Source organism: Aythya ferina (assembly GCF_964211825.1).
Source record: "Aythya ferina genome assembly, chromosome: 15".
Classification (NCBI taxonomy): domain Eukaryota; kingdom Metazoa; phylum Chordata; class Aves; order Anseriformes; family Anatidae; genus Aythya; species Aythya ferina.
This window is the reverse complement of record NC_140314.1, coordinates 13,331,820-13,346,188: the sequence shown is the minus strand read 5'-3', so window position 1 is coordinate 13,346,188 and position 14,369 is coordinate 13,331,820. Positions and strand designations below refer to the sequence as shown.

Here is a 14,369-nt window from a genome sequence, read left to right as displayed (position 1 = left end):
CTTCCGGCCGCCACTCGTGGGCAGCCAATGGCGGCGCCGCGCCGCGTGACGTCACACGCACAACCCGCGCCGGTCTTAAAGGCGCAGCGCCCCCCTCCCCCCAACCCCCCCCCCCCCCCAGGCAGAGAGGCAGCGAGGCGGAGGCGGGCGGAGCTCGGAGCCCTGCGGCTTTATTGGGCGCGTCCCGCACCGCTACAAACGCTACAAACCATACAAAACAACGACAGGAACAGAAACGAAACAAACCAGCAACGTGCTAGGACCGCCTTGTACAGTGTACAAGAGGCGGCGAGTCCCGCGCCTCTCCGGGCAGCAGCGCAGCCCCCGGAGCCTTGGAGGGGCACCGCTCCCCGGGGGGCCGGACGGGAAACTTTCACCCAAAACCCCAAGGAAAGGCGGCAGGAACCCCTCAGGGCAGCAGCTCCAAACCTGCGCCAAGGGTTTCCAGCTTCCTTCCTGCAGCACCCCCTCGCCAGGCTGCACCGTGTCTGCAGCGTTCCCCTGGCAGTGGCTTCATGGGGGAGCTCGGCGCGCAGAACTCTCAGCGCTCCAGCACCCGAGCACAGCAACAGCTCGGTACTGAAGCCTCGGGCAGATCTGGTTATCTGCACTGCAGCTGCTCTGAAAATCCTAGTGATAAACGCCTCCCTGTCCTACTCTATAGGGTTTCCAAAATAGCTCAAGATTTACATGCTCGTCTGTACAGCGTGCTAAGCGTTTGGAAATCATCAAGCAGCAGCCTGCTAAACTGGAGAAAGAGAAGCTACAACATCTTCCCACCCATTTATCTGGGAGATGCTGTTTTTGTAGCCTTTAAAAAAAATCAAAGCCTTTTTTTTTATGAAACAATTTCAATCAATGCCAGGAAACTAGAAGCCCCACGACGGAGGCTATCTAATGGCCAGGAACTGGAAATTTCTCCTCTTAGATCACTTTCACTGCCAGGATTCTCTCTCTTTCTCTCCCCCTCTACCCCCTCCTCACCCAGACCCATTATAAAAAAAGGTACAATATTTAGTTACATGGGATTTAAGTTAAAAAATAAAAAGCTGTCCAGTCTTTTTGCTTTATCGTGAAGAGTTTGAGCTGGAGCGGCTGCGGTGGCGCCTTCGTCCAGGAGATCTGGATCTTGATCGCCGGCGGACAGGGGATCTGCGCCTAGGAGATCGGGACCTGGCAGAGAAGGATGAAGAAAGCTTTTGTTAGGAGACATGGACAACAGGTTCCAGTCGTTTGTCAGCTCACCTATCACCTTTTCAAATCAATGCTCCCTGTCCCCCTCCAAAATAAATAAATAAATAAATGCCACTCTGAAAGAGCTCCAGTGAAGTACAGCCAGGGAGCAAAAACGCAATTCAAAGAGGATTGTTATAGCAGGAATGTTCTAGCTACTGTCCCTCTGCTTCTGAAGTTGAAAGAGACTTAATATCCTAAGAACAAACAAGATTCTTATTTACTCTCAAGCAAAACAAACTCAAGTTCATTCTACATCAGATTCTCCTCCCTGTGAAAGGTCAGCTTCAGCTCCTAAAGTACAGTGAGGTTCAGGGAAAGGGTTTATCCAAGTCGCACAGAACCACAGGGCCATTTCTTAGGGGAATTCTCACTCTAAGAAACAGTTGAGCTTCAAGAACTTCAGTACTACAATTATCTATACAGCCACCAGTGCGACACCAAGGTTCCTGCCAGAGAACATTAACAGAGCCTGACATGATGGTAAGGCAGACTAGGGAAGCAAACAAACCATCCGATCCCTCATTTCCATGACCTCAGTAAAAAGCGTCTTTTATGGAGGACTAACGAGCAGTGAATCTTGTGCCCCGTTCTCTTTTAAACCTGTATCTATCCACTCAGCAATCAGCTGGTTCCAATCAGGAATTGCTTTTAGTGGTTACAAGAGTTTCAGCAGGCTTCCATGACAGAGGAGCTCACCTAGATCCTGAGAAAGGGCTGCCTCAATGCACTCAGGTAAATCTTTCGGAGCCTGCAGCATACAACAGGTGTGTACGTGCCCGTTCCCACCCTGGGGTCAGTGTACTCCAGCCGCCTGGTGCGGGAAGGCTGCTTTGTGGCCATGTTCTCATGCACAGAAATGAGGGAGAGAGCTGCAAGGACTTCCAAAAAGCAAGCAGCTGGAGCAGGCTGCCAAAAGCATTCTCCCAGCCACAACTGTGTGTCACTTCACCTCAAAGCACTGCATGGAAGGGACTCCAGGGAGCAGGCTGGAAAGCATCTGATGCATCTGATGTTTCCAGCAGACTGCGTTCAGATGGCAGCAGGTCACTGCCAGCACTAAGCACTTCACAAGTACAGCCTGGGTTCAACTGATGCCCAAAAGGTGCGAGTTACCATCACTCGGAAGGGCAAGTCAAGTCCAATGGGATGAAACTGTCCTCACGCGGAGTATTTCAGTGATACGCTCTTGTTACACTGAGAAGGAAATACAAATTGTCACCTCTCACCTTCTCCTCATGCGAGGCGGTGACCTACGCCACATGGGTGGTGGTGGCAGCATCCTCCTGGGTGGGCTGAAGCGTCTGGGAGGGGGTCTAGGTCGTGGCGCCAGCACAGCCGTGGCAGTGATCTCCTGACCATCGATCTGGCCTTTGCATGAAATCACAGAAGTAGGGTGATGCAAGCGTTTTCCAGCAGCAACATCTACAGACCACATGGCTGCAACTCCCAGCTCTGTCACAAGCTTTGTCTACAGCTCTACTTCCACCACCCGCTCCAGACTGACGCTGATGAAGTCCACCTACACACTGGACTTCTAAATCAAATATCTCAGATGTTAATCGGGAAGGATTTTAGAAATTTAAAGATTTTTATTGGTTTTTATTTTGGAAAAAAAAAAAAAAAAAACAAAAACAAAACAAAACAAAAAAAAACAGTTTTAGTGTTTCTGTAGTTTTTATGGATCTGTCCTGAAATCACACAAAAGCCAAACTCATTCAAGCTGAAAACAGAATGAAAATATTTCAGATCAGCTACCCCAAAGCTACGCCATCTCTCACTTATTTTCAGACCAAGCCCACCTGTTACAAAGACATTTTTTTTAAAAAGCACCCAGCCTCCCTTCAACATTTGACACCTACCTCCATCCATGTGTTTCAGGGCTTTCTCAGCATCATCTGGGTTCTCAAACTCCACGTAAGCGTAACCTTTAGAGAGGTGTGGATTTAGCCTGTCAACTGGCATGTCAATCATTTTAATCTTTCCATAAGTGGAAAATATTTCCATGATGTGATCCTGCAGAGAAAGAGCAGAACTTCAGGACCACTCTTATGGTATGTGTCCCATATGCCTCTTACCACTCATATACCACTGCCCAGGTCTGGCTGGCACAGAGCAGTAAATTCAAGATATACACAGCACTAAATTAGCTAAAAATCCTCTTGGGGACCTTATGAAAACGGGCTCGTGCCCTTAGTCTGGAACTCTTAGCTACAATTCTCAGTACTTTTTAAAAACACCATTTTTTCAGCTCCCTGAACTTTTACCTCTGAAGACCTTCAAACTACATTGCCAGACCTTCTCTCTTCAGACCCTCTTCAAGAACCTCCAGATGTTCTTAATGCCTCCCAGGTCATTTCTGCTACTGTCCTGACTTTGACAGTTTTCTTCATAGTAAGGCAAAGTACCAGGCCTGGGATTCCAACAAGGCAGACAAACCTTTTAGCACTACAGAGTCTCAGAAGCCTGTACTATATTTGACTCAGTGAGATTCTTATGAAGTTTTCCTCACTCATCAATTTGGACACAAAGTAAGAATTCCCAGAAGAGTTGTTTTGGCAGCAGTCCAGCAACAACAACAACAAAATCGAAGGCTTTAAGAAAGCCACCAACAAATGCCCACAGAAGATATGTAAGCTTGGCATTCCAGGCGAGCATGCCATTACCTTGGTCACATTCCTAGTGAGCCTTCCAACGTGCACTTTTGTGGGTCTGGGTGATGGGCTGCGCCTCTTCCGCTCCTTTTCATCTCTCTTGGGTGGCTTGGACCTGATTTCACAACAGAAAATGTTTATAGTTTAGGGAAAAAGCAAGACAAAAACCAGAAGCCAATCCCTATCACGTGATTTTTAAAAGTACCATTTTTAAGAACTATTTTTAAGTACCATTTTTAAGAACTAAGTAACATTTTTAAGAACTAAAGAACTATTTAAATAGCTGCATATTGCATTTTGCTTGCAGGTTTTTAAAATTACTATCCAGATTAAAAAAAAAAAAACAACTTCAGTAGGCAGAACATTTGTATTTAGGCTTCTTCCAAATCTCACTGTCATGAATTTAGGGACATAATAAAAGAGCAAACTGGATTGTAACACTTTAGTAGATTTTATCAGCCTTCCACACCTTATTTACAGAATTATCCAAAGGAAAAAACAAACTGTATGGGTATTAAGATAGTTTGATTGCCACCCTTACAAAAATGCTTCCTTTGGTCCTCACCCATTTTATTTTTACACATAAGAGAACATACACACACACCAGCCTACCCACCACTGTTAGCCCTGGCTTTTCTGTTGCTCTTGGCTATAATTTACAGGGAATATATAAAGACCTTTATTGTCATATGGTGCCCTTTTACTCCCACTCTAATGGGGAAACACTGATTAAAACTGCCTCTACAAAATATAGTACGTAGAAATTACCCTGAAAAAATGAGATTTTTAATCTCTGCAGGGCATACATTTTGATTGTAAGTAAAAGGAGCACACCCATTCTAACAAAATCCAGATCTCTAACTTATAAAAAAAAAAAAAAAAAAACTGTCCTCAGAGGAAAAAAAAAAAAAAAAAAAAAAAGGAAAAAAAATCTGATAAAGCGCCTGTATTCTACATGCAACTTGGCCTGCTACCTGGTAATTCCTAAAAGTCAAACAGAACTGACTTGGAACGGGAACGTCTCCTGTTGTCGTGTCTCCGTCGAGACGGACTGGGGGATCCAGAAGAGCTGCTGGAACTGGAACTGCGTGAGGTGCTGGAGCTCCCAGAGCGACTCGAGGCAGAAGAGGAGCTCGAGCCACTGCTAGAACCAGTGCTGGAACTGGACCCTGAGCTGGAAGTTGAGCTGGAACGGGACCTGATAGGGAAAAAAAAACATGAGCGGAGTACCCAAAAAAAGAATAGCTGAAAAATTTATCATAATTACAAAGAAAACAACTGCAAGCTGAAACACTGAAAAATCGACTCTTCATAGCTCACTAGTTCAGCCAAATGAAATTTGTATCTCACGGAACCCAAACCCTTCAAGTCAGACACAATTTTCCTGTGACTAACACAAGGCAACGTTTGAATGAGTCCACAACATGGGGAATGAAATGAACCAGAAGTATGGCTGATGCTTTCTGAAAACGCTGTTTTTGTTACTACCCGTAGCGGCAGCTACCTGGTACTGCTGCTCCCGCTGGAAGCACTACGTCTTTTGCGTGTCTTGTCCCGACCACGATCCTTTTCACCCGAGTCCTTAGTGGCGGCTTTGTCCTTTGATCGGTCCTTTGATTTCTCTTCAGACCTATCCTTGCGTTTGGTTGGTGAGGGAGCCCTTAAAGAACAAATTGCAGAAGGGATTGTTTGATACAGAAAGCCACAGAAGAACGGAAAACCACACCCAGACAAGGAACTGAAAGGCAACACGAAACGTTGAACTTCAAATGTAACTCAAGATCACTGTAACTGCAGAGTTAAAGCGTTAGGTTAAGTCTGGGCTTTTTAGAAAAGAAAATACTTTACATGACAGAGCAGCAGCTTTGAAGGTGACAACTACAGCATCCATAAATTGTCACATACAGATTCACATAGAAAGAGGTGCATTTCCAGTTCCTCACCCTCCCTGGGAGAGCCCTAGTACCCTACAACATCCCCGGTTTCATTAAGCCTAAAAATTGGGATGGAATGATTACCTAGTGTTGGACTTTTTATTACTTTCATTGAGTGCTAACAAACTCTTCTTTTTCACTCCTGATAACTCCATTTCCCCTTCAGAGGCATCCAAAGCAGCACCCAATGGGCCTCACTTATCTCAAATCTCACTTCTAACTCCTTGGTTCTGAGAACCGATCCCTAATTGAGTGCAATAAACTCCAAAGAGCAGCCCAGTGATGAGATAAAAGTGTTTAGAATGAAGAAATTAGCAGATAGGCACGAAAGAGCAAAGCTGCTTTGCAGCAGTGGCAGCGGACTGGAGGACAACCAACTTCTGCAGGGTCCCTGAGTGGCACACACCGCTGTGCTGCCGCTCGCAGCCCACCCTGTGCCTGCTCACACTGGCACCTAAAGTACAAAAGGCCCTCACTCTCCAAGCCTCCCCAGAAAAGGCAGGTGGAGGACACCCAGCTCCTCTGCAGGACGTGCATGCAGCTCGTGCCTCCTGACAGCCTCACCTCCAGAGGAGCAAGCTTTGGTTTCCTCCACAGCCAATTTGTGGCCCAGAGCATACATTGGTCAAGAAGTACTGCTGAGAACTTCAGCAACAAAAAACCCACACTCAATTACGGCTGCTTTCAACCCTAACAAGCTCCTCCCAAAGCCCTTTCAGCCTTAGAAAGACCAGATTAAGATTGCTTAACATCCGAATTAAAAGCTTCCTCTAAATAAATTTTAATAACTGCTAAAAAACGTGGCAGATTTGAGTTGGTGTGACGCCAATTACCTACCCACAAATGAAACATTTGGGAAATGAAGAATGGGCACGAACTCCCCTGAACTGCCAGCGTTACGAGCAGTGACACGGCAGCCACTGTGCTCTGTGGCGTTGGAAACACTTCCCCCTCCACACGCAGAGGCCAAGTCAGCTAACAAGAGGAAAACTCTCCAGCTTGTTGCACGCAATGGTCTCATTGCTTCTGTGCTTCTGGTGTCCCAACTCTGATAATCAACTGCTTTGTTCTCTAAATTCCAATTCATGATTGGGAAGAGATCACTTCTGAACAGCTGAACTTGGCTCTCCTGATTTTTCCTTTCAGGGTTTTCCCTAACACAGCCACCACAACAAGCAACACAAGTGAGTGTTCGCACACTTTGCCCACCACAGCTTCCAGAAATCAAGGAACACCTTGTTCCTGCGCGCCTCTCTGCCCAGAGAACAGAAAGCAGCAGCACAAATGTGACACCAGCCGGCCTTCCCTGCCACCTGCAGCAGCAAGAAGGCAGCCCAGGGACTGCTCCAGGGGTGCTAAAGGTGGTTGAGAAAAGCAAACCTGTGCCTGCCATTAAGCTGTAGGACGTTTTTAACCAGCTCCATGTTTTCCCTGCTCAGAAATAGAAGGCCACTGGGACAGACCAGCTGACCCACTGGGAGGAACAGAACAGACAAGCTCCTGGACACACAAAACAGGCTATTTTCCTTCCTCACCTCCCTTCTAAACAACCAGTCGGGTTTATAGCACTTCCTCCTACACACCAACTACTCCTGCAACCGTGGTTGTGCTGCCAGCAGCCCAGCTGTGCAGAGCTATCGGCCCCCGAACTGTCAGCTCAGCTCTGGCCCTACCGGACGGGGCCTTCAACACCACCTGGGTGCGGCGAGGCCCAGCCCTTCCCGCGAGGAGGCCGCGCACAAAGAGCCCAGCCCGCAACGGGCCGGCGCCCGGCAGCCCCTCCGCAGAGCGGGCCCGGCGCTCCCGCACCCAGCGCGGCCGCAGGCCCAGGCCCAGGCCCAGGCCCAGGCCCAGGCCCAGGCCCAGGCCCAGGCCCAGGCCCCTCCCCGGCCCGGCCTCCCGCCCGCCCCCCGCGCTAGGCCCCGGCGCCTCAGCGCCCCCCCCGCCGGCCATCCGCCCGCCATCCGCCCGCCATCCCCTCCGCCGCGGACCCCTCGGCCTCCCCGGGCGGCTGCGAGCCCGCTGGGAGCGGCGGCCGGGCCGGATGGCTGCGGATGGGCGCCCCCCGGCCCGGCCCCACTCACATCCTCGGCAGCCGCCGCCGCTCCGCGCCGCGTCGCGCGGGATGGGCGCAGAGCGGGCGGGAACGGGGCCGCGGGGCGCGAGGCGATGGCGTCACGGGGGGGGGGGAGGGGCCGAGAGGCTTAAAGGGGCAGAACGGGAGGGGAGGGGAGGGGGGGGACAGCGGGGGGAGAGGGGGAAAAGGAAAAATAAAAATTAAATTAAAAAAAACTCGTGGGTGGAGATGGGGATGGTTAGAGGGAAGAGGAAGAGGGAAAAATAAAAAAAAAAAAAAAAGAAAATGTAAAAAAATATATATAAAATAAAAAATATAAAATAAAAAATATAAAATTAAAAATATAAAAATAAAATAAATTATTTTTGTTGTTTTTGTGGTTTTATTTGTTTTTTTTTTAACAGGCTGTGCGGGAGCGCAGAGCAGCAGTCGCGCTCCGCCGCCCACCGAGCAGCGGCGCTCAGCCCCGTGCCGGGACGGCGCCTGCCGGGGGGACCGGGAGGGGACCGGGAGGGGCTGCCCGGCCCGGCACGACCCCCCTCGGCCCGGCCCCGGCTCCCCCGGCCCGGCCCCGGCTCCCCGAAAGGGTTACGGGCGGGCTCCTCCCTCGCAGCCCGGGCGGGCCGGAGCCCGGGGAGCGGCGGGGGCCCCGCGAGCCGCCCCCGGCTCCGGGAGGCCGCGGCTGCCGCCCCTCAGCCCCCGAGGTGCGGGCGCGGGGCCGGGGGGCCGGGGGCTGCCCTGGGCGTGGGGCGGGCGGAGGGGTCGGGGGCGGTTTGTTTTTTCCAGCACTCTGCCATCTGCTTGAGCCCCTGCTGGGTCTGAGCCTGCCCTGATTCTTCCCAGCGTGAATGGTGGCAGCCGCTGTGCTTGCATCTCCCCAGGGCTGAAACCTCGGGGTCCCAAAGTGGGTTTGCACAGAACCCAGGGCAGAAGCAGGCAGCAGCCCCGCTGGCGGGCAGGTGGCAGCAGGGCCCCGAGGGGGTGAGGAGGAGGCAGTGCCCCTCTGCTGGGGCTGCACCCGGGCTGGGCCAGGAGGAGAAGAGGAGAAGCCTGCACCTTGCCCCCGGGGCCACGGTCAGGTGGTGGGAGATGTGGTTCACCCGCACTCACACCCTTCTTCCTCCCCAGGTCTTGCATTCGCTCAGCCGTGACGTGGTGCCTTCGTTCCCCTTCTCTCGTGAGGTTATTGCGTTTGGCACGTAATGCGTTCGGGGCGGAGAGCAGGAGAGCTGAAGGAGTAAGCACGGTGAGGAGGGAGGCTCTGGTCCTCTTGTTGCTGTGAGTTGCTGTGTGTGGTTACGGAATAGCATTCCCAGCATTTCCTGGTTAAAGGAGCTTTTCTGGTTATGGCTAATGCCAACTTCAGGCACTGCGAGTGTTCAGCAGCACCTGAGGAAAGGGTGGCCAGGGTGAAATTTGGACAGGTGCCTAAACTGGCAGGCTGAAGCCAAGTCCCTTCAGCAGGCCTGGCTGCCCAACAGCAAACGCAGCTGCTCACATGGGCAAAGATGTCCTGGGAGTGGTGAGGTCCTCGGGTGGGTGGGGGCAAGTGCGGGTCCCAGCTGGGGGCTGCGGTGCTGCCTGTGCTGTGCATGGAAACTGCCTCTGCGGAGATGCTTGTTTGGGAAATAACCAAGGGTCGGCCCTGGTGAGATTGCTCCAGGGAGTTCCTGTAGGGGATGGGACATTTCCGTTTTCCTGATACCCACTGAAATGAAAAGATGTAAAAGACACCTGGAACTGGGGTAGGAGTGTTGGTGTGGGAGCACAGCTCGGGTGATTGCGCTGCCATGAATCACTGCTGGTCTGCCTGCCTCTGCCCCTGCCCCTGCCCCTGCCCCTGCCAAGTCTCGGCTTGAACTGGCTTCTCCTGTGCAACTTAGGGACCTTCAGAGGACCCTGGGCTGGCCCTGAGAATTAAAGCAAGGTCCATTGCCAATGCAAAACCACAGCTCTGGTAAACTCCTTGAAGTCTTCCTGGGTCTTTCCCTTGCATTTTTCCTCCCCCCTGCTCCTCCTTCCCACCTGTTACTGGAAAGTAACAAACGTTTGGCATGCCAGGGGAGTGTAAAGGTCTCTGTGCTGTGCTGTGTAAGCTGCCTGCGTGACACAGGATCCAGCTCCTGCAGCAAATCCCCTCTGCAGAGTGGGGATCAGACGATGGGCTCACCCGTGGAAATGGGAAGAACATTTAGTGCAGGAAAACTCCATGTTCAGAGGGGATCTAAGCAAATGAAGGCTTAGCTAGAGGTGGAGCCAGGCCTGAGCCACATGCGGAGCTCTTATCTGTGAGGTCCCTCTCACATCCCTAGTGGGGTGTGGGGTGGCCTTTAGATACAAATAGTTTGGGATCAAAGTGCAGTCTGTGTCTCCTGGTTAATGCCTCTCTTTTGCCATGGAGGAAGTAAAACGCAAAGGGGCACAACTGCTGCATCGAAACAAGCAGCTCCTTTTCTTTCTCCCTGTGCCTTTCTGTGAGTGATCTGCAAGAGTCTCTGCCATTTGGGCTGGCGAAACGCAATGTCTTTCTTTGAGACCAATGTGTACTGAGGGAAGCAAGGTTTGGAAAAGATTTCTGGCTCTCATCTGCTTGACAGTGACTGCTTGATGTGGTCCCTGTCAGACACTGCTGATCTGGAGAGCATTGTGCTGTCCTGTGGGAATTCTTGGGAGCTGTTTGTTTTGGGGAAGTGAACCCCCAAAGTGTGTCTGTGAGGCAGCGGATGCAGCACTGATTTTTCCAATGAATGCCTGCAGAGTTAGGAAGCTGAAAGGAAAGGGAAAACCCATCCACTGTGACAGTAGGCACACACACGCAGCTGTGATGTGCTTCTGGACTTACAGGTTTACCCCATGTAGGTGTGATTGTGGGGGCTGTACCTGCAGTGCAGTCCCAACTACACCCACCCACATACACGCAGCACATGGCCGTGTCCCCCCCCGCTGTTCCCTCACCCAGCTGTGCACATCAGGGAGGGGATGTGCACTCATACACGCATACCTGGACCTTCTTTACGATGGTGCATAAACGTTTGCTTTCACTTCTTTCAAAGGTACAGGACAGCGGCACCTACAGACCTGATTTCTGAGGCACTGACAGTTTCCACGCCACAAGCGTCAGCGCCCTGGATCCTGCTCGCCACAACTTCCCCAGCCACCAAGCAGGAGCGAGGCTCCAGTGGGGACCTGCCAGCCTCGTACCGTGACCTGCTGCTGGCCGGCGCTTGCACCCAGCTCCCCACAGAGCTGAGCTGCTTCTGGGGATGCCAGCTGGGAACTGGGACACATCCACAGCACAGCTGTGCAGCCATGAGCTGCTGAGGCCCAGGCACAGTGGACTTGCCACCGCTGGGAGATTGCAGCACTGCACAAGTGAGTGGCTGGGGAGCAGCCTCTGTGTGGCACCGCAACGGGAGCTGCCCAGGCAGCTGCGGCTTCACCTGCCTTGAGGGAGTCCAGTTGTCCCAGCCAGCTGCTTGTCCCAGCGCCGTGTGGTCCTCTGAGGGGTCTGTAACTACAGAGACTGGTAGTGGGGCCAGAAATGGCTTTTTGAGTGGATTTGGAGTTCCCCTTCTCTTTGTTCCCCTGCCTTGTCCTCCAGCAACGCGGCTCGTCTCTGCCAGAAGGGACGCGTGCCTTCCTGAACCTGCTCTGGTCCTGCTCTCTGCCCTGCCCCTCGCTGATGCATTGATGATATTGGGTGAAGCTGAGCCCCGCGTCATCCTCTGTGCCCTTGTGGGACTGGGGTGTCAGGTTGGACCCTCTGCTCTGAGGGGTCCTATGTGAGCAAGGGACAGGCTGCTGGGCCAGCCCTGGTCACCCCCAGGCAGAAGAGCCATCTCCTTCCTGCTCTTTGGCTGGGACCTGCATCGCTGCTTGTGGCTGGGGCTGGCGCAGTGTGGCCCCAGGGCCACCAGCCTGGCAGCAGAGTGCTAGCAGAGCCCGAGCAGTGGATGCAGTGCCACCGTGTCCCCCCCATCAGCTCCACTTCGTGCCGTGGGGCTGAGAGGTGCCACTGGCTGGCCAGGACGGCAGGGATGTAGGCACCAGCAGCGATGGGCCGCTTGGATGACCACGCCAAGAGAAGGATCGTGGAGCTGCGCAGGGCTGGGCTGAGTTTCCGCAAAATCAAGAAGGTGCTGGAGCTGGACAACATCCGAGTGACACCACAGGCCGTGTATCTCTTCCTCAAGAGGAAGAGTGTGGAGCTGGGGCCAGCAGCAGGTGGCTGGGGCGGAGAGCAGCCCTGGCCCCCCCTGCAGGGGCACGAGGCTGAGCTGCCCCAGTCTCCAGGCCCTCGGCCCCCCACATTGCCCAGCGGGGCTCTTGCTGGCGGCCAGGATGGCAAGGAGGGCACCCAGATCGTCAGCGTGGCCTCGTCCTGCCAGGGCAGCAGGCAGCCGGGGGGGGCCCTGCCTGTGGGACTGCCTCCTGGGAAGGGTAAGGCTGGGCCCCATCCAGGCCTGCCCTGGCGCAGGCTCCCTGTTCTCCCCCAGAAGGTTTGGGGACAGAGTCTCCTTTCGAGGCATTTTTCTTCTGTCCCTTGCAGGTGACAGCGGTTCCACGGGTGCCCTCCCAGCTCCAGGGAGCTGCCAAACACCAGGGACCCCACATGCCCCCACGCAGCCGCTGCCTGTCCAAGGGCAGCTCGTCATGCCCCCTGCCAAGAACCCAGCCCTGGTGGCAAAGAAGATCGTGGACAGGGCTCTCCTCCTGCAGAACAAGGTAGGGTGCTGGGTGGCACATCGGGGTGGGAGGGCCCAGCTGCTTCAGGCCCATATCTTGCATGGGCAGGGTCTGTCCTGCCCCTCACGGTGCACATGTGGCTCCCACGGGCAGAGCAGCTTTCCTGGTGGCTGTGGGGATCTCAAGACACTAGCACCAGGTATCCTGGGTACAAAGCACAGCCCTGAGTCAGGCTGAGCCTTTGCATCTTTCCATCTCCCTGTTGTGTCCCTCCCTGCTGCATCTTCTATTTGCAGCCCTCACCTTTCCATATCTGCTCTGGTGCAGCAAATGTGACTGGTCTACAAGCTGGGAGGGGACACCCCAGGTACGCTACTTCCATCCCTGCAGAGCAAACATGCCTGGCATGAGCACGGGCAGCCCAGTTGGCAGCAGGTAGAAAAATGCACGTGCCCACTGAGCAGGGGCACAGGGATGGGGCAGGGAGGAAGAGCAGGTCAGAGAACACTGCAGTCCAAAGGTTGTTCCCTTCTGCCTTGCACATGAAGCACAGAATAAATCCTTCTCTTGCTTATCCTCACTGAAGGAGCAGTTAATGATCTTTCACCTCCACTCCTCTCCTGCCTCCTGCTATTCTAGGTCAAAGATGCCAGCACACAGACCACCCCACTGAACCCCACGAGCCCTGGAAATCAACACCTTGCTTGGGGCGAAGCAGTGCTTCCCCCTGCTCCTGGTTCCCCCACCACTGCCGAGAAGCTGGACGCTGTACACGCAGAGATCCAGAAGCTGAGCCAGGCACTGCACGCGGTGCTGGAGAGGCAGTGCCGCCTGGAGCACCAGCAGGAGCACCAGCAGCGACTCCAGCAGGAGATGCTGCTGATGCTGCAGCAGCTGAGCTCCACCGTGAGCCACGGCGCCGTGCCAGCCAACCAGCCCTGCGTCCCCTTCAGCAGCGTGGCTGAGCCCTCGCCCACCGTGCCAAACTTCAGCCAGTTCAAGATGGAGCTCATCTGACCCCAAGGTGCTCTATCGGGGCTGCCCTGTCCGCAGGGCAGGCCAGCACTGCCAGAGGATGAGGTCCTGAAGCCTTCAGAGGCTGTGGCAGCTGCCTGAGGGCCACGTGGGGTGTCCAGCAGAGGTCATTGCTGCTTCCCTACTCCTCTGCCTCTTGTTGACTGAAAGGGGTTGCTGGGCACAAGAAGGAAGGGGAAGCTTGCTTCTCCCGTGCTGCCCATCCTGGCAGGTCCTGGAGCTGCCCAGTCCATCCACGGACTGTAGCAGCTCGCGTGAGCTGCAAGGAGAAGATGCAGCTGGGAGGAACATAGCAGGGTGGTGTTCTCGAGGTGAGGCTTCCTCTCAGGAGGGTCAGTGTTGTGACAATCATAGGAACACTCCCCCTGCAGGGGCTTGTTCAGTAAAATGCTACGGTTGAGAAACATAGTGGAGAAAGCGTGGGATCTTATTCTTCATCTTATCTCCCCCTCACCCTGTTAGCAGCTGGGCTGGACCTGGCTTGGGCACAGCCAGCAGAGCACCGTGAGGTGGGCCCACCTCTCCACACACAGGGACATCACCAGGGGCCTGGCATCAGCTACCACACCGCTAGGGATAAATCACACTTGTGTAGGAAGCTGACTCTTTAAACTGAGCAGCTTCTACCCAGGCCAGCCCCTCACCCCCCAGATTCTCAGCGTGTCTGGAGTCTGTCACTGCCCCCGGCTTCTGCCCACTGCTCTTGTGGGTGTGGGTTCTGTATGCTCTGTGTCCTGGGGGGAGCTGTGT

The 14,369-nt window shown here is 53.6% G+C and overlaps 2 protein-coding genes across 6 annotated transcripts; one reads left to right on the top strand and one right to left on the bottom strand.

Moving 5' to 3' along the window:
* Positions 1–154: 154 nt before the first annotated feature.
* On the bottom strand, positions 155–7,998 carry RNPS1 (RNA binding protein with serine rich domain 1). The gene is made up of 7 exons (XM_084536808.1): positions 7,906–7,998; positions 5,392–5,547; positions 4,894–5,085; positions 3,900–4,002; positions 3,096–3,249; positions 2,463–2,604; positions 155–1,173 (listed from the first exon to the last, which is right to left on the bottom strand). Coding segments are annotated over exons 1-7 (855 nt in total). The 5' UTR covers positions 7,908–7,998; the 3' UTR covers positions 155–1,067.
* Positions 7,999–8,459: 461 nt separating this feature from the next.
* Positions 8,460–14,027, top strand: LOC311445094 (uncharacterized protein). 5 transcript variants are annotated; one of them, XM_084536807.1, is made up of 6 exons: positions 8,460–8,602; positions 9,027–9,144; positions 10,952–11,270; positions 11,500–12,338; positions 12,448–12,623; positions 13,224–14,027. In XM_084536807.1, the coding sequence occupies exons 4-6, from the start codon at positions 11,954–11,956 to the stop codon at positions 13,599–13,601; spliced, it is 939 nt and encodes a 312-aa protein (XP_084392933.1). In that variant the 5' UTR covers positions 8,460–8,602; positions 9,027–9,144; positions 10,952–11,270; positions 11,500–11,953; the 3' UTR covers positions 13,602–14,027. The 5 variants fall into 5 exon arrangements, with proteins under 5 accessions (XP_084392933.1, XP_084392929.1, XP_084392931.1 ...); XM_084536803.1 differs by having other exon boundaries at positions 10,952–12,338; XM_084536805.1 differs by having other exon boundaries at positions 9,027–9,176; positions 10,952–12,338.
* Positions 14,028–14,369: the final 342 nt, after the last annotated feature.